Below are 23,046 nucleotides of genomic sequence, written 5' to 3'. Positions count from 1 at the left end.
GGGTCCGGCCAAAGGACAGGCCCAGTAACCTCTCACCTGGGCACCACATGCTGAGCTGCTGAGGTTGAGAGCAGTCATGTGCAGATGAGTCAAAAGAGAAGACCTGCAGGCTTCTGCACGATGGCCATGGTGCCAGGTATGCCCACCAGGCCCTGGGAGTTGCTCTGAAGGACTGCCCTGCTTCCTGTGACTGGCTGTTTTCAGGGAGCATGGTCAGGCACACGGATTAGACTTTGGGGGTCATTTGAGTGCCCAGGTCGCCTCCTGGCTGGAGCTGTCGAGATTCTGGGCTCTGGGCTCCACCATCACCAATAAGAGCTGCAGACAGCACGTACTATTTTATTGGGCCTCAAAAGCTTTAAATACAGAAATAGGGAGGGCTAGGCAAAGGGGAAGATGTGGACACGCTGGCATTTGAGAACGGACATATCAGAGAAATCACATAATCAACAGCTGGACAGAGAGCTGGGGAGAAGGGCGGTCTGGGACGGACGTGGGTGCCAGTCGGCAGCTGGCCTCAGGGCCAGGATTAAGCCCCCCATTAGGACAAAGTCTTTCATGTTTCTTCCTGATTTGAGGACAATTTAAAAAAAAAGAACAAAACCCCCACAAACCTCCAAATGGAAACAAAATCAGCTGGGAGAGGCAGCGGAAGGCAGCACCTGTCCTCTTGGAACACAATGCCTGCCCCCTGAAAGCTGTAGCGTTGGGAGGGTTCTCCCCACCCCCTGCCCAGATGCTGCCCTACGACACATTCCCAGACACTGAAGCAAAGCTGGACCCAATCTACGCCCCCGATTTGAGGTCTGGAGCTGAAAACACCCTCCCAGCAGAGGAAGGGGTGCTGGCGTGAGCGGTGCTGGGGGTCAGACCCGGTGCCCTCCTTAGCGGCTGTAGCCAAACTCATCTGCATCATCGGCTCGGAAGTCTCCGTAGCGCCACAGGTTCAGCTGTGAGAAAACAGCAAATGGCTCGTCAGGGAGGCGGGACAGGCTGGAACCCAGACGGCCAAAGCCCCTCTCCCAGCACCCTCTGGGGCTCCTGAGCCGAAAACTCACCCTGGCGCTCTTGGCTGACTCCTGGGCGTTCAGGTATTCTGTGATCTGGGAGGACAAGAAAACAATGGGATGGATGGTCAAGGTGGGGGTACTTGCAGCTGAGTACCCAGAGGGGCCTGGCAGAGGCCCAGGTCAGGTCACATCACTCCCCTGCTCAAGGGGTTCCCAGCTCCCTCTGAGGAAAATCCAAGTGCAGAGTCGCTATCTCCTTGCTGTTTCCAGACTCTGTACTGGCTGTTCCAATCGCCTGAAACATGCTTCTCTCTCCTGTCCACCTGGCTACCTGTCCACCTGGCTACCTGTCCACCTGGCTACCTATCCCTCAAGCCTCTGGTTAAGAATCACCTTCTTAACGAGACCTCATATGATCCCCTTTTTAAAATTACGACCACTCCCCCACATTCCCGATTCCCTTTACTTCTACTTTCTCTCTTTCCATTGCACTCATCATCTCATGTCTAATTTTGTTGACTTATTTACTTTATTCTTTGTCTCCTCATGCTTGAATGCAAGTTCCATGGGGCAGGAATGTTGTCCCTTACTCAGAGATTTGCAGATCCTCAGTAAACATTTACTGAAAGAATGAGTAAGTGAATGAACAAACACATTAGGTGTTTCTTGACACTGTATTCTTGCCTGGAGAATCCCATGAACAGAGGAGCCTGGTGGGCTGAAGTCCATAGAATTGCAGGGCTGCACACAACTGAAGCAACTTAGCACACACACAGACACCAGAAACATTATGGGTGGTTCCATATGGGGGACACTAAGATCTCCAGGTTTATAGTGAAACTTAAGCTAACTCCTAGGAGTGATCCAAGAAACTGCAGGGAGACTAGGGGTCAGGCCTCTCCTGTCCAGACAAGACACAGGAGTGATCCACAGTGAAGTCTTATTCCAAATGAATTATCAACCTGCATAACCAGAGCCACAGACCCACCAACCCCCATTCTTCACGTGGGGAGAGAGGAAAGGCAAAAGACCAGGGACAAGGGGGAAGCAAGGCCTAGTGGAGAGAGAAGGTTGGTTTCAACCCTGCCGCTTGAGTCCCTCCAACTCAGGAGGGCGGGGGAGCTTCCCATCAGCCTGGCCTGTCCCTGGAGGCTGGCATGTCGTGGGGAGAGGCTGGGGAACAGGGATGGGCACAGTGCTGAGTGGGAGAAGCCTGGCTCTAATGATCTACCACTGAGCTGTGCAAGGTGACTCCCCAGCTGGCAGCCCCCATCCTCGTGGGCCACCCTCGGGAGTAGTTAGGCTGGTCGCGCTCTCCTCACTTCATGAACGGGAGACTCAAGTGTCCAATGGTTGATCCCCAGGGCCAGATGCTTCATGAAGGAGAGAGGTGGGACTCAGGTCCAGTGCTAAGCTCTGGACCTCTCCCCACAGGCTGGAGGGGGTTGTGGCAGTCTTTTGGGTAAGTGGCTCAGGCAGCACTGAGTGCTGGGAGCTGCTGATGGGCTTGGAGAGGAGGACGTGAGGACAGAGAGACAGCACGCCGGGCTGTGACCCTCTCCGCGCCACCCCGGCACAGCTTCCTGGCCTGTCACCGGGCGGGGGGTGGGGTGGGGGGGTGGGGGGATGGGCAAAGGGAAACTTTCTGCTCCAGTTTGCAGCTGCAGTTTTCAGCCAAACCAGCAGCCAATTAATTTGGGAAGTAATTAACTTTTTTTAAAAACCCCAACAACCTCAAATCCATTATCTTTCCCCTGCAGGATCAGCAGGATGGTGGGTCCCTGCTCCCTCACTGGCTCCCGGGGCACCCACCCTCCTCTGGGACGCTGGCGGTGGCAGAGGACGCCAGGGGCCGCTCCACCCTCACAGCACGGACCATTTTTGTCCCGCCCCCACAGCACGTACCACTTTCTGGAATTGCTTCTCCTTGCGCACCTCCACCATGACCAGCCCCTCTTTCACCAAGCCCAGCCCCACGTCCCCCTTGGAGTCAGCGAACTGCAAGGTGACGTGCGGGCAGCCGGCGCTCAGGTGCTCCACGTTGAGCAGGCACTGCGTGTTCTGGATGTCCCGCACCACGCTGTCCACCGCGTCGGTCCGAGCATCCTCCTGCGGCGGGCACACACCCAGGTCAGCGGGAGAGGCTTGTGCCAGCCAAGAGCTACGACGGCCCCAGGTCCCGGACCTCCAGGACGTCTGCCTAGACGTGCCAGCATCACCTCACTCCCCGCTCAGCTCTGCCTGCCCCGTGCCCGGACCCCTCCCACCTACGATACAAAGAATCACTTCCCTGCCAGGGCAGACAAGGGCCCGACTCACCTCCTGCCACTGCCTATAGCTGGCAGACTAGTCTTCACCCAGTGTGCCCTGCCCTATCAGGTTCCCCTCCCCAACCCTGCGCATGGCTCCAAGGCCGCCTTGCCTTGACCTGGACCTCCCTGGCCACGCCCCTCTCCCCCGTGATTAACAGACCCGTCATCACTGTCTCCACCCCCTCCCATCAGCCACGGCGGCCCTAGCAGAGGATTTCTGGCAGAGGTGTGACCGGGTCAGATCTGTTTGAGGTCAGTTCTGGTGGCACCGTCTGAGACTGGAAGGAGTATTGGGAGACAACTGTAGCCCAGCGGCCAGCAGGCTAAATAAAGACAGAGGCCCCAAGCCGGGGCCACGGTAGGGGTGTAGCCCCGTGAGAGTGGGCAAGGGGGTGGGGGGTAGGACTCAGGACGGCTTTGCATTTAGTTCCGGGGGGTAGTGCTGGGGCCACAGCAGTGGTCATGTGTCAGGGGACGGTCCCCTTTGGGAGGAAGAAAGGGGTGGAGACTCACATCTTGGGGCACCTGGATGAAGGCAAAGGCATACTCCGTGGCTTGAGCTGGTAGCACGCGGGTGCTGAAGGCAGGCGGCAGGGTGCCCAGGCGGGTGGACGGTAGGATCTCCCTCTGGAGAGGACACACCGGGCCAGCGGCGTCACGCACTGGAAGCCCCCTTGCTCTCCGGGGACAACTCATGTGGCCAGGCCCCTGAGCACTCTAACTCAGTCCCCTCCTACACCCAAGACCCGTTTCCACGTGGCCACGTGCACAGGCCTGCAGGGTCAGCAAAGCCGAGGAGGCGGGGCCTGGTGGTGGGACACCTGGTGGCTCCCACTGACACAGCCCACCTGATCCCTGGACTCTCACTGCTGTCTCCACTTTCCCCAATGCCTTCCCACCATGACACGGGCTCCCTGACTACTTCCCCACAGGCTGGGGCGGGGTTGGCAGGCAGGGGGTGCCTGGCTGGGAGAGCACTCTAAGATCAGGGTCCTGGCAGTCCTTGCCTGCCCCTGGTCCTGGCCTAGGTGTGCAGGGCAACACCAGTTAGCAAGACCTTCTCCTGTGTGTATTCCTGGGCGGTGGGCTGGGAGCACCACCCAGCTCTGGGCTTTCTATTCATGGCTCCCCCCGCCCCCACCAGTCCTCAGGAACAGCACGGCTCTGAAGGACAGCTTTCTCTCCTGCTTGCCGTGGGAAATGGTGGTCAACACACTCCCAGGCCCAGTCCAAGGGGCATTTCTCCTGGGGGTACCAGTCCCTTCTCAGCAAGCCTGGTTTGGGATGCCATGGGGATCAGCATCCAGGCCCCGTGTGGACCAGGAGACGGGGTGTAGAGGGCAGGACTTCACGACCCCCTCTTCAGAGTTTGGGCAGGAGAGAAACCGGGGCTGTGACTGGGCCTGGACAGGAGACCGCTCAGTGCTCACAGGCCTCTGAGCAAAGACGCTGGTGTTGTCCAGTCCCTCAGGACTCGGGCCTTTCAGACGGGCAGCAGAGAGGCCCACAGGGTCCCCATCTGTCAGGGAGGGAGGGGGAGGGAGGTCTAAAGCTCAGATGGACTTGACCTAGGGGCTGGTGTGTTGAGGGGCCCCTCCCGTGCTGCTCGGCCACCTCCAACCCCGCACTCACGTTGCCGTAGTCGATGTAGAAGACGTGTACTTTGGCAGGAGACTCGACTTTCTCCACTCGGGCGCGGTACCTGCAATGGCATCACAGGCAGAGCTCAAGGGACAGCCCCGAGGAGCCTGGACTCCCCGGAGCCTCAGAGATGGCAGGCCAAGGGGTGCAGTGTTTCCCCGCCCAGGGCTCAGAATGAACACCCATGGGTGTCACAGGGGGGCAGTTTTCGGACTCCACCGGGACCCCATCTAATGGAATCAGAGCATAGCTGGGAGCAGAGGGAGGGAGAGGGGAGCATGTGGAGCAGATTAATGTGTCCTTGGGGCATAAAGCAACAAGACTAATGACTAGATTGATGTCTGCTGTTTAAACCCAGCACACTAAACAGCAGCTGTAATTAGCCGGCAGATCTGTCTGGGAGGCCGCAGCAGGGAATGCATCCAAGTCACTTCGTCACCCTGGGAAGGCCATGGGCCCTATCCTGGGTAGATCAGATGTAAGTGACCTTCCTGCAGCCTGGGAGTGCTGCTACTCCTGTACCAGACAGTTAGGGTGGAAGGTAGTGGCCGGTCTGGGCTCACAGGAACCAGCGACCCCCCCCTCACCACCCCTGCCCTCTCCTGACATCGTCTTTTGTGTGCAGGGTAATGGGGTGCTGGGAGCTGCAGCCAGCCAGGGCACCCCCAAGAGAAGAGCCCAGAAGAGAGGAGAAGGGATACTCCTGTACCCCAGAGACCGACTGCAGAAAAACTGTGGGTTACAGCGCAGGTTGCAAATGGGCAACATAGAGGACCACTCTGGAGAGCTGGCCGGGGTCAAGAGCGACCACTCAGTGGAAAGCAGGCCAATACGGTGAATGCCTCAAGTCTGGCTGGTGCTTCTGCAGGCTGGTGCCCTGGGGACAGATCTCTTCTTGCTCCTGCTTAAGACTCTGCCTTGCTCGGGTCCAGGTGGCTTACCATTCTCCATCTACAAACTTGGCGATGCAGAATTCGCCCCGGCGGGGGGCGTAGGAGCCCTCGACGGGAGGGTGGCTGGCAATGTCATTGCGCATGTTCTCCATCAACTTCTCCAGCTGGGTGCCTGTGGCGAGGAAGAGGGAGTGAGACCTGGGTGCCACATTCCCTGGAGGCTCATCTCTAGATGGGGCTGGGTGGAAGACTCACCCGGGGAGTGGGCAGGATGTGGACTGCTGCAGGGTGCCCACACCACTGGCTTGCCCCCATCCTGCAGAGAAGTTCTCTTTGGTCCCTGCTCGAGGAGGTTCACAATATTTTGCAGACATTTCAGGCCTAAGAGGCACCTAGCCTTCCAGTCTTGGCTCTCCAATCTACTGGCCAGGGCTGGGGATGCGCAGGGAATGTTCCTGGGCTTTGGTTTAGGAGGTGGAGAAAGTAAGTGGGCACCAAGCAAGGCCAGGGCCAACCAGCCTTCTCCGTTCCTACCAGGGCCGGCCCTGGCCTGGGCCACAGAAGTGGTGACGGACAGTAGCCACTCTCTGTCAAGTCTCCCAGGAACAAAAGTGGAGCTGAAGGAGGGGGTCCCCTACGACCCTGCACAAGGAAAGGACCTCAGAATCGGGGCTGTGAAAGATGGGAGTGATACCAGGAGCGGGGCCCAGTCTCAGTCTGTTCGGATGTGGCTGCTCTGACATGATGCGTCCAGAGACACGTGTGGAACTGAACCTCCAAGCGCTGCCAGTGGTTCCACCCTCCCAGCCAACTCACTGTCCTCCTGCACGAGGTGGGGTGGGACCCCTTCCTTGCCTTTTCTTTCCTGAACCACTCTCCCTGGGTCGTCTGCCCTGCGGCTGGTCTGTCTTTCCCTGGGTGTGGCAACCCCAAGGTCTTCTCAGGGGCCCCCTCCTGCCACATCCTGTCAGCACCCTCTTGCTAAGCATCAGTCCCAGTGGCTTCTCCTTCATGTCCCTCTGGCTTGGATTCAAGCTCCACACCCAGACTTTTTCCAACCGCTTTGCTTTCCAGGGGGAGGGTGCTGGGGAGGGAGATGTGTGGTGGGAGCGAGGGATTCCTCCCCCACCCTCAGGGCCCGGGGCCACCCTGTTACAGGAGCCTAACACATGTAAGACATCGGTACACTTGTCACAGTGGGCCTTATCCATTCCCTGTCTGGTTTATGTTTCTGCCACTGCACCGTGAGCTCCTTCAGGGCACAGACCATAGCTCACTCAGTTCTGTCACCTCTCTTGAGACCTAGTAAACCTCTGGCCATGCAGGGTGCTTGGTAACTGCACTGTGTTGAAGAGGGGTCTGCAGGTTTGCGCCTGTCCACACTCGGGCCCTGCGCTGGCCTTCACAAGACAGTTTCAGGGACTTTATAGAAGCAGCTGCCTTTCCCCTGCCTGGCAGTAAACCCTCTGTTCTCCTGCGCTTGCATTTCTTACCCAGACAGTAAAATTTCAGTGACTTAGAAGCCTCCTCTACACAGATGAGATCTTGTTATACTTTCTCTATTATTATTATTAGTTTGCTCCAAGGCAACAGCTCTGCGAATAGGCAAAGCCCTCTGGGAGGTCCTTACACAGAGTCTGGCTGGTCACGTAGGGCCAATGGCAATGCATTCATTACTTCACCAGATCCTTCCCGAAGGCAGGCTTTAATTAAGAGAAGGGAAACAGGGCTAGAGGATGTCCTTGCCTCCCAGAGGGGTGAAGGGTTTCAGGGAAAGGAGGCTGTGTGTGCCCAGGCTCCTGTTCATGGATTTGATGGAGGGTAGGGTTTTCTCTGGAGCTCACAGCCATCCAGGTAGCATGCCACGCAGCATGTCACTTGCTCCTCCAGTCTTTCCACAATACGTGGTTCCCCCCTAGTTCCCTTTTTCCCCTTGTTATCTGCCTTGGCTGCCACTTGGTGCAGTGTCCTGGCTTCTGAGAGCTGTCACTGACAGCCAGACAGGGTGCAGAACTGATACAGGAAGCCTCTGAGATCACAGAGACTACGTGGCAAAGGCCTTGAACTCAGCCTCAAGCTTTGTCCCCTGGAGACCCCAGCACCTGTTCTTACTCAAAGAGAGTCCTACCTGGCAGGGCCCAGAGGCCAGGTGGAGCCTGCCTGGGAGCTGGGGTTGCCTGGGCAGGGTCTCCTTTGAGTTCCCTTTCCCCAAACTCCCAGAGGGCCTTCTTGCCAGCTCCTGGGCTCAGGAGTAGCTCTCATTCCTACCCGGGCCACCTTTCAGACCTGGAGGTCTCCTGGCCTCATTCCCCAGGCAGTGGCCGGGCTCCTCTCACCATAAATGCTGCTGCCCACGAGAGAACCTAACCCTGCAGGCTCAGCAGCTCATCTCAGCCCCTCCTGGCTCTGCTCCCCTCTCAAGCCCAGCCAGCCCAAGGCTCAGAATGGTCAGTTTCCCTGGTGAAGTGACATTGCCACAAACCCAGCTGCCTGGGCAGTATCATTAGTGGGGAAGTGGCCGATACAAGGTTGTCGACCCTCTGGAGTGGGGCCAAGGAGGGCAGGGAGAGCCGCACCCTGCCACCCACGGCGCTGCCTCAATGTCACTGACATCTCCCGCCCCCTCCGCCTTGCAAAGACATGGTTTCCTCGACTGAGAAGTAGCTTAAAAAGCTTTCTCCTCTGATCTCAACTAAAATGTTTCCCTGTACAGGGTGGCAAATGAGAGGAGGGAGGTCAGGATGGACAGAGTAAAGGCAGTGGAGGTGGGAAGCTGGGCCAGAGGGGCCCCAGTGCAGTTGCTGTGAGAGCCGGCTCTACTGCCCTCTCTCCTCTGGAAACCTGAGCTCTCTGCTGAGGGCAGGGGGCAGGGGGGACAGCGGGGAGAGGACCCTGGCTTCATTCAGTGCACGGCACTGGAGGGCAGGAGGAAGAGGGAGGATGGAGAAGGAGGGTCCTTCAGAAAGACTTCCTGGGGATGACTTCCCCTAGAGCGCCACCTGTTTCCATGGCAACTGGTCACCACTCAGGGCTTACAGGAACCTCTGGAGGAGGAGAAGCCTCCCCGGCAGAGACAAGCCCGGGCTCCCCACACCCTGCCCTCCTGGGGGAGGCTGAGGGGCAGAGGCGCTGGGCAGAGGCGCTGAGCAGAGCCGGCATGTGCTTCCCGGCCACATGGAGACAATCTGTCCATTGCTTCCTGACAGGCTCCGAGGGTACGATCCTCCTGCCCAGCCCCGCCAGGGGTGTCTGGGAGGAAAACAATGACCTAAATCTCAGAGCACCACCCAGACAGGACTGGTGACCTCACCAGTCCTCAGAGGACTGCTCAGCCTCGCCGGCTCCGTTGTGGCTGAGAATATGACCTCGGGCCCAGAGCGCCGCTCAGGGGCCTGGGAGGTGGGCAGCAGCCGCAAGCTACGCAGGGAGGCCCCTGGAAGCCTGGGTCCCTCCCCCTGCCCAAACAGGGGGGTCCTGAGGTGGGCTGGCCCTGTGCCAGGAGCCATGAGGCGGTGGAAATGGGGCCGGGTGTGCGCTCACCTGTCTCCACATCCTGTACGTAGAAGTGCAGATCGTCGGTGATCTCCGTCACGAACACTGGCTTGTAGCTGGCCGAGCGCTCCTTCTCCTCCAGTATAGGCATCACCTCCTCCACGGGCTGCTCCTCGTAGTGGGCCCAGACCTGCACGTGTGGTCAGCAGAGGGGAGGTGAGGGGTTCAGCAAGTGAAGTCAGAAAGGACGCCAGGAAAGGGGCTCTGGGCAGAGGGAACCACTGCTCTGGGGGCGAGTGAGTGTGGGGTGATGTCACATCATGCTGGTCTGAGCCCCTGAAGGGCAGACGTGGGGTGGGGGAACTTCCAGTCCAGCTGCTCCCAAACTCTGAGGTGTCTGGAACAACTGGGGATCTTCCTGGGAACAAAGGTGCCAGGGTACCCCTCCACCTGCCCATCAGGACGTGCTCTAAGGGTCCCAGGGAAAGCAAATCAAAACTCAAGACTCCCAGCGACTCCCACGCACGCCAGGCATGTGAGACCCTTGGCCCTGTGGTGGTGCCCAGTCCCTGTCTCCTCCCCTCACACCCCCTGTGAGGGTCACTGAACTCCCCAGGCCCTCCCACCGTCACAGGGCCACGGGCGCTCCTGAGGCTCTCCAAATGATGGCCCTGGGCCATGGAGGGGAGGGCTGCCACTGTGCAAGGGTGCCTGTTCTCCGCACCTCAAGGAGGTTGCTCTGACCCCAGCTCAGAAGCCGGGCCGCTGCCCTCCACCCTTCCCTCTCCCTCCCTCCCCTAGGCCTGCACTGTCAGGGTTGCAGTGCTCAGAAGCTGATGCAGGGTGACAGCGTGTCAAGTCCAATCCCATGGCCAGGAGATTATCCCGGTAGTGAGGCCTGTCAGAGTGAGGGAGGGAGATGGCTTTCCAGCTGGGCGGCGGTAAAGGGCTGGGGGAGTCCGGGGACTGGACCACACACCGGGTCCCAGGGACACATACACAGGACTCGGGCGGGCGGTGACAGAAGTTATTAGCTCAAACCTTATATGTTCACTAGGAGCCACATTAAACGTTACCCAAGTACTAGCTCATCTAATCCTCACAGCAACCTTTTCAAAAGGGATCAACATTACCCCTGTTTTTACAAACGAAGAAACCGAGGCACACAGGCTTGCTAGATGTAGCAGAACACAGGGGCCGGGCCCTAGAGCCCTTCAAGGGGAATTTTGGCATCGCCTGGGCCCTGAACACCAAAGGCAGCGATGAGCAGTGGGAAAGGTCGTAGGTGGGAGTTGTGGACTCCTTTCATTTCCCCCTTTAATTTGCTGTGTGACCTCGGTCGAGTCACATGCCTTCTCTGAGTCTCCTTTTCTTCCCCTGCAAGAGATGGTAGTTGTACCACGTGACCCTTCTGCTACACACAGACTCCTGGGGCATGGTGGGGCGGTGCACCAAGAAGCAGATGAAAGTTGGAATTACTGAACCACTTTGGGCCACACCCGCTGAAACCATGCTCCTGCCTCTAATGTGGCAGGAGTGTGTGTCCTTCCACTGGAAGGAGAGGCCTGGGCCCCGGGAACTGGAATGAGCAACAGGGACTTTCTGAGCCTGGGGGGGAGGCTGCCAGGGAGTGGTGAAGATGTCGCCAGCAGCATTCCTGGCCCAGCAGTCTATCCTCTGTGCCACCCCCACCAGCACCTCTCTCCAGACTGTGCCCCTACCAGTGCAGACCAAGTCAGGGCCTCCCTCTGCTCTGGTTCCCTGCCTTTCCCAGGCTCCTGAGCCGGCCCCCATCCTAACCCCACCCCACTTCCCTCGGCTGGAGGGGAGGGAGGCTCCTCTGCCTCCTGGACAGAATGGGAACAGACTGACAGGCTGAGAGCAGAAACTCCTCAAGCCAAGGTGCCTCAGGCGACAGCGTCAGGCTTCCTCCTGGAGAGAGAAGGTGGGGCGTCTTCCCTGGCAGGTTCAGGGGGCAGGGGGGTGGAGGTCAGGGATGATGCAGAGCCTCGGGGTGGCCCTCGGGCCCCTTTCCTACCAGGAGGCAGAGACAGGGCAGTCCTATGGGGTCCCACAGCTCACAGGGCAGTGGGCAGGCAGGGAGCAGAGGACACTGTCGCCTCTGGGGGTGAGAAGACACTGGAAGCCTGAGGCTGCCCAAGGCCAGAAGAGGGGGAGCTGCTCCTCAGACGGAGCGCTCCATTTCTAAGAGAGGGCAGGCTTGGGCCTCAGTCACTGAGCCCTGCGGGGTCCCTGCAGAAGCTGCTCAGTGTGGCCCAGTCAGGTGGCTTTGTGGTGGGAAGGAGTCAGTCAGCTGGAGAGCAGGTCCCCACCCTCAGAACAAGGGCGAGCTGGGCCCACACCGACTGCAGTTGTCCCTCTGCAGAACTTGGGCAAGGAGGGGCACACACGTCAGCCAGACACCCTCTGTGACCCCTCGGTGACCCTGGCTACAGACCCCGGGGGGCAGTGGGCAGGGAGCCCCCTCCTTCCTCTGCTCCGCACTGCTGGATCGGCCATTTCCTGTCCTGCTCAGATGCCCTGCACCCCACGGCCAGCTTAGCAGCAGAGGAGAGGCAGTCTCTTCTGTCCTCACCCTGCCCCCTCCTCCCCCGCCTTCCTTGCACTTCCTCCCGGGGGAGCCCCGGGTCCTCCTCCTGGCAGGCTGCGGGCCATGTGGACTGGGGTTCCACTGCATGGAGCCTTTCCTTTCTAAATCTTATTTAATACCGCTGCTCAGGAGGCTCCAGAGGTGGGGCTGGCATGCGGCCAGGGTGGTGGAGGCCTGCAAGCCCGCAGTGGGGAAGCAAAGCTCAATAAAAGCCAATCGATGACCAATCCAGGCCTGTCAAGGGCCCTGCTGGGGTACCAGTGGAGCAGGGAGTATGGGGGACAGACAGCTGCCATCTGAGGCTCCCTCTCTGGCCCTCAGACCTGCCCAGGATCCCGAGAGGACGGGGAGGGGGAACCCTGCACCAGCCTCCTACAGACTAGCTTCGCTAAGGAGAGGAGACAGCAAGGTGCAGGGGGGATCAGGCCTTGCAGGGAGGCAGCTAAATTCTCAGAGTAGGGAACACAGCATTGTTGGGGTTCCCTATTCAGACCCACTCACAGGCACATAATCACACCCACCCAAGACTTCTGTGTGCCCCTGGTTTCACAAGATCTCTCAGTATCAGCTTCCTCAGCCCACAGGGACCATGATGATCTCTTAACCCCAGATGTGCCCGTCTCTCGACAGCTAAGGCAGCTCTCACAGGGTCACCGGCAGGGCAAGGCTGGGGATCCTGGGGACACCTCAGATACGAAGTTTACTGCTCCCTAGCTGACCATCAGATTCTCCCGTCTGAGTCCAGCTAACTCAGAGGGCTGCTGCAAGGCTCTGCCCACGCTGTTCCCGGAGCGCAGCCCCACCAAGAGGAGGGAGGTCAGGCTAGGTTCCCCCAGGCCTCAAGGAGGGGGGGATGTGCAGGAGGGCCACAGGAGGTGGGCGGGCCCTCGCACTGAGAGTGGTGTGCTGCATTTTAATTGGACTGGAATAAAACCACGCAGCCTGTGTAAGCAATTAATCAATGGTAATTACTCCTCAGCACCATCACGTGGCACCAGAGAAATGATGACTTGGGTTCTTCCAGACAAATCCACCGCGTAGTAAATGGTGATGCCTGGTTTAGCACCTAAGCAAGGGACCATGCTTTGGTCAGACTCTCTTCTCTGTCCTCTCCTCGGTCCCTCTGGGGTCTCTACTCTCAGATGGCAGAAGGCTACTCAGATCTGAAGAGATGGCTTCCAGGCTCAGGTGCCGAGTAGCAAGGGAGCAGGGCCAGGGGGCAGATACTTTCAGAATCTGGGCCTTAGAGGCGGGTGCTTGCTGAACTGCCCTGCAGCTATTAACTAGTTCAACCTTTGCACCACCTCTCTCTCCGCCATACCCTGCAGCGAGCAGAGGACACAGCGGGTGTCAGTCTTAAGTTCAAAAAGTGCCTCCAGCCGAGGCTGCCTGCTTCCCCATCACTCTAGGAAGACAGGCTATGATGGGAGCTGTAATGGAAGCAGAACTGGGACAGAAGTGGAATCCTCCCCAGGGGCCCTATGGTGGCCTGCTTGCCCCTCCAAGACGTGGGCAGTCCCTTCCACCTGTCTTGGCCTTTGGAGCCACCTCTCCCTGGAGTCCTTCCAGCTCTAGTAGGGTCAATCACCTGTCCTAATCCCTAGGGGATGAGACTAAGAGACACAGAGATCCCAGAAGTCCTCCAGGGCCTGGCCCCTGGGGGAAGTATGATGCTCTGTCAGAGGAGAGGTGGGAGGAGCTGGAGGCTTTTGGGCCCCGGGGCCCCCCACTCCTTTTGGCAGGGGTCTGGGCCTTGGCTCTGAGAGGCGAGTTGTAAGCCAGATGGCTGCCCCATGGGGAAGGAAACATTTATTCCTGGAACAAATTTATGGCTCAGCACGGCTGTCCCATGAAATCCTCCTCAAGCTCCGAGAAGCCCTGACAAATTGGTGGCCGGCTGATTTATCCCCATTATCGGGGCTGAGCCGTAAGTCAGTGGAGACAGGCTGTGGGGGTAGGGGCAGGGGGCTGCCGAGCCCGGCTCCCATCACCAAACTGCTGGGTTCCTTAATCGTCCATTTGTTTCCAAAAGCTGCTTTCCGACCCACCCCCCTTGTCTCTTCAATGCAGTGTCTGCACAGACTGATGGGCTGTAAATCTGCTGTCCTAACAGCTTTATGCATCTCCTGGGGCAGCTTCCAAAATGGGCTTCCCTGCAGGGCAATGTGAAGGAAATTCAGACGTGGGCTACAGGCCAGCCGGCCCCTCCGAGAGCACTGGAGGGTCAGGGCGGGGGAAGGAAGGCCTCTGGTCTCAGGTGACCCCGGGCTCCAAGGTCACCGTCCAGGCAGCTTCCGGTGCCAGGCCCACCAGGGCCGGGGTGGTGGACAGGGGCGCTCAGAGAGGGTCCAGGGCCCGCCTCAGCGTGGGGTTGCTGATGTGGGGTCTGACACCAACACCAGCCGGAGTCACTCAGTTGAGGGGGGACAGAAGCGCTTCTGTCTGTTGTATGGAGGCAGCAGTGCTGGTGTGGAGGGAAGGGAGGGCGAGAGAGGGCAGCCGCTCCTTCCCCGCCAGGCCCTGTTCCACAGCCTACCTTCTCCTTCTTCTGCTTGGCGGCCTCCTCGGCAGACAGCAGGGATTTGTAGTAGGTGCTGCGCTCGGCGGTGAAGTGGACCTTGGAGAGCGCGTGCTCCACCAGCAAGACGGACAGGTTGGCGCCGTCAATGTGCAGCCAGCCGATGAAGTTGCCGGCCTTGTCCATGCTCTCCACCTCCACCTCGACCTAGGGAGCAGAAACGGGGGTGTCAGCTAGCAGCGGGGGCCTGGGGGGGGTGCAGGGGAGGAGAGTGGCCCCGGGGCCACTGCCATCACGGTCACTCCACAGACAGAGAAACAGCTGGAACAGTGAGGCAGAGTGCGAGCCGGTGAGAGCCTCTTAGAACCCTTCACCTCAGTGCTGTGAGCTGGTCTATGCTTTTCAGCTTCTTGCACCCCAGAATCACCATTGATAGATATGTCACTGACAAAGCAACTTCAGAACTCCCCTCTCCCCAAATCCCCTCCCCTTCCTCTTGGCAGAGAGCGACTAGGGAAAACTTGACGCTCCTTAGCTTTAAGTGAGCTGTGTGTTTGTGTGTGTACACAGCTAAAGGTCAGGGGTGAGTCAGGCAACACCCACTCCTCTTCAGCACCCACTGAGCCTCAGCTCTGCTAGGAAGACAGGCAAGCCTTGGGTGGAAGTGGAGAGCAAGGCAATCCCCAAGGAGGGGAGAACCTGTGTTCTTCCTGGAAGAGCTGAATGAAGTCATGCTTAATGAAGACAATGAAAGCAGTGGGATGAGAGCCAGGTGAGGAGAGGAGGGAAGGGGACAGGTGGGCAGAAAGTACACTGATGCACAGGGGCAGTTAGGGGGTGATTCCAGTTGGAGGTAACCCCTTTATAGGCGTGTGCTCACCACCATCAGCCCAGACTTCAAGGCCGAGCACAGTGGCTGATCCCCAGAGCCGGCAGGATCCTGCAGAGCCCAGGGGCTCCCAGGCCTCCTCCCCTGAGGGCTCCCTGAGACCCAGGACGCCCAACCCAGCATGGACGCCGCTCCACCTCATGAAGGCAGTGGCCCAGGAGGAATTCCTTCTCGGCTTCTCTCCCAACCTCTTCCCCTGCTAAAGGGGCCTGTAAAAGCCTTCACTGCCAAACGTAAAAACTTGTATTCATTTAAACGGCTTCAAGCTCGATTAAGCAATAAAATGAATGTCTAAATACCTGGGAGTTCTCTGAAGCCTGGGCCAGAGCCAGTGGCAGCTGCCGAGGACACGAATAGGAAGGAGCCGGGGTCCCGCCTTCCTGGTCCTGCTCTTTGTTCCCCGCTCTGCCCTCCCTCCACGCACCCGAGTGGCCTCTGTTTCCTTATAGGGAGTTGTGTCCCCAGCATCTCTCCCGGCAGCGTTAGGACTCTGCCAGGTCTTCTTCCTATTTGCGAACACCTTCTTCCTACACGAAGCCCCCCGTGACCCCTTCAGGTGGAATGCAGGTTCAACAATGCCTGAAGTGGGGGTGTACTGTAGAAGGGGATACGAAGAGTTTATCAGAGCTAGAAAAAGAAGGTATTATACCCAACCAATCCAACTTGATTTTGTTAGTGGGGAAACTGAGACACAGGGGCAGTGGGGCCAGAAAGGGGCAGAGCTGAGAGCAGAGGCCAGGCTGCCCTGCTTGCCTTCTTTCTTCACTGCCTCCTTGGCGCCTCCCCTCCTCTCCCCACAGCCCTGTCTCAAGAACATCCTTCCTCCAGTCACACCCCTGACCTCCCCACCCGCCCTCCTCCCCACACTGTCCACTGGGTTAAGGCCAGTTACTCCCACCATTCAGGACCCTGGACCTCACCCCTTCCTGTGGAGCCAGGGTGGGAGTGCTGGGCCCTGCTGGGTGGTGCACCCCACATGGGCACCACGCTGCTGAGGGCTGGAGGAAGAGGGGACTCACAATCATAGATGGCAAAACTGGTATCCCCTTTCTCTAATCCTGGCAATTAATTCACTGGGAGGACCTGTGTGTATGGCAGAGAGCAGGTGGGCAAAATGGTACATGATAAAAGCACAGGTGCCTCAAGAGCTTGCCAGCCAGTAAAATTCACCGGAATGAGTGATAAACTGCCCCAGGAGCCCTCCGCCACCTTGCAAATGCCCTGGGCGCTGGAGCACTGGGCTCTCCGACAGTGGCAGGGCTAATGGTGGAGGAAGAGGCTGCAGGCTTGGGGGACTCAGACGAGAACAGGGATGGAAAGAGAATACATGGGAAGACCACCTCTTCTTCATTTGCGCTTTATCAAGCATGCTAAGATCAAGCGGCAATTGATCCCAGACGACTTCTGGGAGGAGTAGAGGGCTGCCTGCCTTGTGTTTGGGGGCTCAGGAGACAGTGGGTAGAGTGAGGGTGCTGACGCTGGCTCCTACCACCAATCCACAGGGCTTCTTTGCATCTGGGGGCTCCCGAGACACCTCACGCCCAGCCGAAAACAAGTCAAACTGGGACAGTCCCCAGGCCCACGTCAGCGCCTCTTGTCCTCTTCCACTGCGTTCACTGCCAGGGGTCCTTTTCCTAAAGCCAGGATGGCTGCCCTGATCAAGCACGAGACCTCCCTCCAGCCCCAAGGCTCACGGCGGGCTGCTGCAACTGTGACGAGAAGCCCGTGGCTTCCTCTCACACCAGATTCCTGCGGTGGAGGGGAGAGCCTCAGAGACATGAGCTGCAGAGGCATCCAGACAGGTACAATCCGTCTCTCCTGTCAGGTGCCCAGGCTCAGACCCTACTCGCCAATGTCTAATTCACACCTCACCCTCTGAGGCCACAAACCAGATGCTGACCTCTCAAGGCTCCTGCCAGGGGGAGACGCCAGCGAGTGACTAAGCAGCCACACCTGGGGCCAACACTGCTGGGGAGCAGCCAGGCTCTCTTGGCAGGTGAGCCCTGGCTTCACACATACCCAGCCTCTCCTGTACCCAGCCTCTCCCTGCCGGCAATCGATACGCTAACTTGGGCTTGACAAGCCCCTGGGCCCAGCCGGCCGCAGAGGAAAGAAATCTCTGGCCTTGGGCAAGGTGCTGCTGCCCAATCCATCTTGGGCTGTAGAGGGAGAGATAAAGCTGTCGCCTGGGGGTCCCAGCTTCTCCTTTTATTACAGCTGCTGCCACCACAGTAATTTCTCAGTCAAACAATGGAGCTTTAGGGAAGGTAGGCTGGTCTTAGAGGCGGGTTGGGGCTGGGCCAGTGTTCCTGCTGCACCTCGGTCTCTGGGCTTCTGGCCTTGCTGGACATGCTCCGTGCTGCGCCTGTCCTTCTGGATATGCCCCAACCTAGATGGGCAGAGGGTTCAGGGTGAAGACCGAAGTCTTGACTCTACACAGGGAGCAAGTAGAGGGTGCGGCGGGCACTCCCAGGTTGGTCTACATGTTCATCCTTCATCATGTCTCTCTTTCACACTCACTGCTGAGAATTTGTGACTTGACTATAAAATTACATGGGTCCATATCTGTGATGGGATTCCCTGGTGGCTCAGGCAGTAAAGAATCTGCCTGCGGAGACCCAGGTTCAATCCCTGGATCAGGAAGACCCCCTCGAGAAGGAAATGGCTACCCACTCCAGTTTTCTTGCCTGGAGAATTCCATGGACAGAGGGGCCTGGTGGGCTACAGTCCATGGGGTCACAAAGAGTTGGACAGGCCTGAGCAACTAACACTTTCAGCTCTTCATATCTGTAAAAGCTCCGTTTCTCTATTCAACTTTAAGACTCAATCTTAAGACTCATCAAATTTCTGGTATTTTTCTAATTAAAAAAATATATACATACTCTCTCTCTCTAGTTATCTGTGGTACTTTTCGCTATAAAGTTACCATGAACAAGGAATTAGGGAATCCTGAACCACTGTCTCCTGGGGAAACACAGGGTTAGGTTCCTACAAGACTCCAGTCACATTTCTATCAACTTATCAATACATAACCTGCTTGGATGTGGGTTTCTGTTTAACGACACGGTATTTAATACATATTGATGATTCACTAACATTGAACTCACAGCCAAGAGAGCTGTCACTCATGCCTGAATAAAGCTTATCTAACACATGGATTTTCTCCTTTAGGCACATCACAGCCATCCTGCATTCAGGAACACTAGACAGCATTTCAGCACTATGCTTGGAGGCCATTTTTAACTACAACATAAAGTGCAGAAACCCTGAAAACCTCAGTGCTAAGCAGACCATGAGTAGGACACTTGTTTGCAGGATGAGAGCTGAAACAAGAAGGCAGAGCCACCGCGTGTGCGGCCTCAGCTGGGAATGTACTCCTCAGAGGACTTGCAGCTCTGTGCAAGTTCACAAATGATCCAAAAAGTTGCAGGGGTACTGACGGAGGTAACAAATTTTAGCAAGTGAGTGAATTCGAAAATATGGGCTCACGTATAATTAGGACTGACAATATACAGATGTTGTTGTTGTTCAGTTGCTAAGTCATGTCCAACTCTTTGCAACACGCCAGGCTTCCCTGTCCATCACCTGGAGCTTGCTCAAACTCATGTCCATTGAGTCAGTGATGCCATCCAACCATTTTATCCTCCGTTGTCCCCTTCTCCTCCTGCCTCCAATCTTGCCCAGCACCAGGGTCTTTTCCAGTGAGTCAGTTCTTTGCATCAGGTGGCCAAAGTACTGGAGCTTCCGCTTCAGCATCAGTCCTTCCAATGAATATTCAGGGTTGATTTCCTTTAGGACTGACCAGTTTGATCTCTGGTATACAGACTATGAGCAGAAATTTCCTGCAAGTTGCCTCCAACTGCAGACAGGAATTAGGGGAGGCTCTTTCTTGTCAAGTACACAAGAAACCTCTTTTGGTCTCTTTCCGGCTACCCCAAGTGTTAGTGAGATACTACTCATGGAGTGCGGTGTAAAGTGAGAAGCGCTATACAGCATTGCCGCCTGTCTCTTCGGCATCTTGGAGTGTTTCAGGAAGAGACCTGGACTCTCTGTCCAGTGGCTTGGGAGGCTTCCTGCAATGGCACTGACATTAGGGAGGTCAGGCCTTGGGTGCCTCACAGTGGCACCCCAACTGCCACAGCACTTCATAAGCTTGTGGGCATTTGCTGTGCACACAGGCGGGCTGATAATAGCCTTGAGGGGCTCACGGGGTACACGTGGACACAAGCAGTGTCAGCAAGGGACAGATGATGTCTTTCCTCATTCCCCATCCTCAACGCTCATACTGAAGCCAAATGCTGGGACCTAGGAACACACGGAGCTGGGGGGAGGAGAGGCTATGAGAAGGGGGTGCCATGTGGAGGGGGTGGCTTAGTGATAACTCTGGTTAAGACAGAAGCAAGAGCCTAGATCAGATGTCTAAAGGGCAGACCTGATCCTCAGGAGCTGAAGGACATCGAGGTGCTGCCGCACTGGACATCCTGGATGCTCTGCTCACCTGCCAGCGTCTCTCGTCCTCTGCTCCTGATGCTGGCAGAGTGGGTAGGGATTTTGTGGTTCTGAACCAGGCCCTGTGAGCTGAGCTCTTCCAGATTCAACACCATCTTCCTGTGACAGCTTCCCTAACCTTGGCCTGCAGTGAACTGAACACCTGGCCCGGATATCTCCCTCTGACACTCAGGGACCAGTGTAGCGCACAGAGGTTAAGACCATGGACTCTGGAGCAGACGTTTACTCACCACCTGCTTGACTTCTGGTGAGTCAATTACTTTGGAATTGTGATAGTACCTATCTCAAAAGATGTGTTTTGATGACTAAATGAGCCAATATAAGTATGTTAAACACCTGAAAGGGTGCTTGACACACAAATGGTTCTTCAATTATTTACTTCCTGGGAAGGAGCAGTTATTTCAAAATATCTCTATTCACCAGCTAAAATGGTGCTAGTGGTAAAGAACCTGCCTGCCGATGCAGGAGACATGAGACTTGTGTTTGATCCCTGGATTGGGAAGATTCCCTGGAGGAGGGCACGGCAACCCACTCCAGTATTCTTGCCTGGAGAAGCCCACGGACAGAGAAGCCTGACATGGGCTACAGTCCATGGGGTCGCAAAGAGTCGGACACTGAAGCAACTTAGCACGCACGCAGACTGTCAGCTCCAAGGGGAGCAAAGATTGTTCTCTAAATCTGCCCCAGAGGTGGGTGTACTGACTGGGCCAGGAGGTGGTAGAAAGAGCATGAATCCTGCAGTCAGACAGACCTGGGCTCGAATCCTAACTCTGACTGTGAGTTTTTGGTGATGTACAATGGCATCCACTTCCTTCGGCTCAGGGCCAGCTGACAGCAGTCAGGCTAGTTACAACCAGCAGAAGCTCTGCTTGGCTGAGCTCAATTCCCTTGGTTCTCACTCAGAGAGGTAGGTGAGCGAAGAGGTGGTGAATCAGAGTGGGCGGGGGTGGGGTTGGGGTGGGGAATCTTTCTCCACCAAAGGGCCAATCAGGGGTGTGGCCCGGCCAGCCACGCCCAGAGGGAAAGCAGCTAGACCCACTGGTCCTCGGCTGTCTGTCTGTGGGCCGGGGTAGCCAGAGGGCCCTGCTGCCTCACAGTGGGACACGTCCTCTTGCTCCTCCTGCTCCTCCTGCTCCCGAGCACATTAATGTGCCACTAATGAAATTGTTCTGGCTTATTTACCATATTAATACAAATCACACAGGCTGTTAATTTGCACGTCTCCTAATTACCGAGGAAGTGCTCCTGTCCCAGGCAGCACACACACCTCAGCTCCCACCCAGGCAGGCTGTGGTCTCACCCTTCCCAGCTGCGGCTGCGGGACGTGGGGAATGGGAGGAGGAGAGAGGAGAAGAGAGACACGGTGCAGGCTTCCAACCCAGCGAGGGAAGGTGGCGGTGGCGGTGGCGGCGTCCATGTTTGGTTTCTCATAGCCCTTTTTCTAGTGGTTGGATTATCTTGCCCCCCCACCCCCAACATGTTCTCAATCCCTGCCCCACCACCCCAACTGGTCCCCTTCTTTCCTTGCCTGGACTCTGTCCAGCTTCTTAACACAGGAGCTGCTTCAATCAAGCGGGTGGAGGGGGCTGAGTCATTCTCCCACTCCAGGCAGTGAGGCACCGTCTGCCCCGGGGAGCCATGTGGGGCCAGCCAGGTGAGGGGGGCGGGTGTGCAGGAAGTGAGAGGAGTGAAAGGCAGGCGGGGCTGATGGTCTTACAGAGAGGACGACTCATTTGTCCAGGACTTCCCCAGCCAATCAGCCTTCTGAAAGTAATGTGTGTGTCTGGGGAAGAACACCTGAGAGCTCAGCTAGACGACCAGAGGAAATGCCAGCCACCTTGGGGCTTCATTTGGCTGTCCGGCCTCTCCTGCTCCAGGAGCCCAGATGGATGCCCAGTGGCTCTGAGTCTGGGGGTGACACTGGGAAGACCAAGGGCCCCTCCTGTAGCCTTCTTCATGGTAGGGTGGGGGCGGAGTGCGCTGGAGGGTGCCTCCATGAAAAGGCTAGCTTCAACAAGGCCGCCAGGGGCACTCAGGGCAAGAGAACTTGAAGATACTGAACCGGGGAGGATGCACAGCTGGGGGTGGCGTGCTCTGGGTGGTGACTCAGGGCAGCCCAATGAGGTACAGCACAGAGGGGATTTCTGGCAAAATGCAGCAGCGGCGAGAGTCTCCCCTCCCATATAACCCCCTTTCACTTTTTGTGTATTGGGAGAACGGAAGAGAGGTACAGTCTCCCCCAAGAGTCTCTCTCCTGTGCAGTGCCCAAGGCAGCAGAGGAAATCACTGAGCCTCAGCCCCAGAGGCTGGGAGGGATGCCTGGAACACAGCTGCTGGGGACCCTCCCTCCTCCCAGGGAGGTGGCTGCCTCAGGCAGGACAGGTGAGCCCAGGTAGGCCAGCGCAGCAGCTCAGGGCACCCCTGCCCTGGAGCATCCAGGAAGGAAGACTTCCTACACAAGGGGCGTGAGGGGATGCTGGCTGCATGCTCCTCCCGAAGGCAGAGCAGGAGCGCTCAGCGCTACCTCTGGAGAGGTGACATCAGGGGCCCCGGTGACGGGCAGAGGCCGCCATCCTCCTCATACGCTGGCTGGTCCCAGCCCTGCTTTCAGTAACCCCAAGGCCATCAGCAACAAGCCTGGAACTGGGAACAAGAGAGGAGTGAGGCTGGGATGGGGAGAAGGTTTAGAGGCGCAAAGCAAAAACCTCGGACTAAACAGCCATCCAGGGACCAGCTCTGCCTCTTCTGGGCTGGGCACCCCCTCCAGCTGCTCCACGTGTCAGTGAGCGCTGAACCAGGTTTTTAAGGTTTTCTCTGCTCAGAACTTCCTGAGGTATGAGCTGGGATTGGGGGTGGTGGCACTGGTAGTGTGTGTATGACCAGGAGGCGCTGAGAGAGCAGACAGACAAGGGGTTATGCGGGAGAGAAGGGCTGGCGGGGAGGCCCTGCAGGCAACCTGCAGGAGCCTGCGGAGAGGGGAAGGTGGAGAGCGGGGAGAGAGGAAGAAAGGCACTCCAGCTCTTCCCCACCCACACATCCCAACAGTAGCAATCCGGAGTGCCACTGAGCCTCCTCTGCTGCCTCGCACAGGCAGCCACGCTGCCGGCTAGAGTTGCCACCATCCCCCATACTGCTGTAATGTGTTCCCTCCGCCGCTGGAGCCGTGAACTT

General features: G+C 57.5%; 1 protein-coding gene across 2 annotated transcripts in view; it reads right to left on the bottom strand.

Moving 5' to 3' along the window:
• Positions 1-319: 319 nt before the first annotated feature.
• Positions 320-23,046, bottom strand: part of SND1 (staphylococcal nuclease and tudor domain containing 1) — a 425,720-nt gene continuing 402,993 nt past the window's right edge. Inside the window, exons 17-24 of one of the 2 annotated variants that reach the window (XR_014066017.1) lie at positions 14,496-14,684; positions 9,322-9,538; positions 5,905-6,054; positions 4,955-5,024; positions 3,836-3,949; positions 2,916-3,119; positions 1,059-1,103; positions 320-950 (exon numbers count right to left, since the gene is read on the bottom strand). Coding sequence is in view for 1 of the 2 variants with exons in the window: in XM_081531207.1 (XP_081387333.1) it covers positions 885-950; positions 1,059-1,103; positions 2,916-3,119; positions 3,836-3,949; positions 4,955-5,024; positions 5,905-6,028; positions 9,397-9,538; positions 14,496-14,684 (954 nt within the window). In the remaining variant the exon portion in view is untranslated. The remainder of the gene's footprint in view (positions 951-1,058; positions 1,104-2,915; positions 3,120-3,835; positions 3,950-4,954; positions 5,025-5,904; positions 6,055-9,321; positions 9,539-14,495; positions 14,685-23,046) is intronic. The other variant, XM_081531207.1, reaches the window with a different exon arrangement.

The sequence above is a fragment of the Giraffa tippelskirchi genome, chromosome 10 (genome assembly GCF_054371585.1).
Source record: "Giraffa tippelskirchi isolate mGirTip1 chromosome 10, T2T-mGirTip1v1.2.pri, whole genome shotgun sequence".
Classification (NCBI taxonomy): domain Eukaryota; kingdom Metazoa; phylum Chordata; class Mammalia; order Artiodactyla; family Giraffidae; genus Giraffa; species Giraffa tippelskirchi.
Note: the sequence above shows the minus strand (reverse complement) of the source record. Positions and strands in the feature narration are given on the sequence as shown.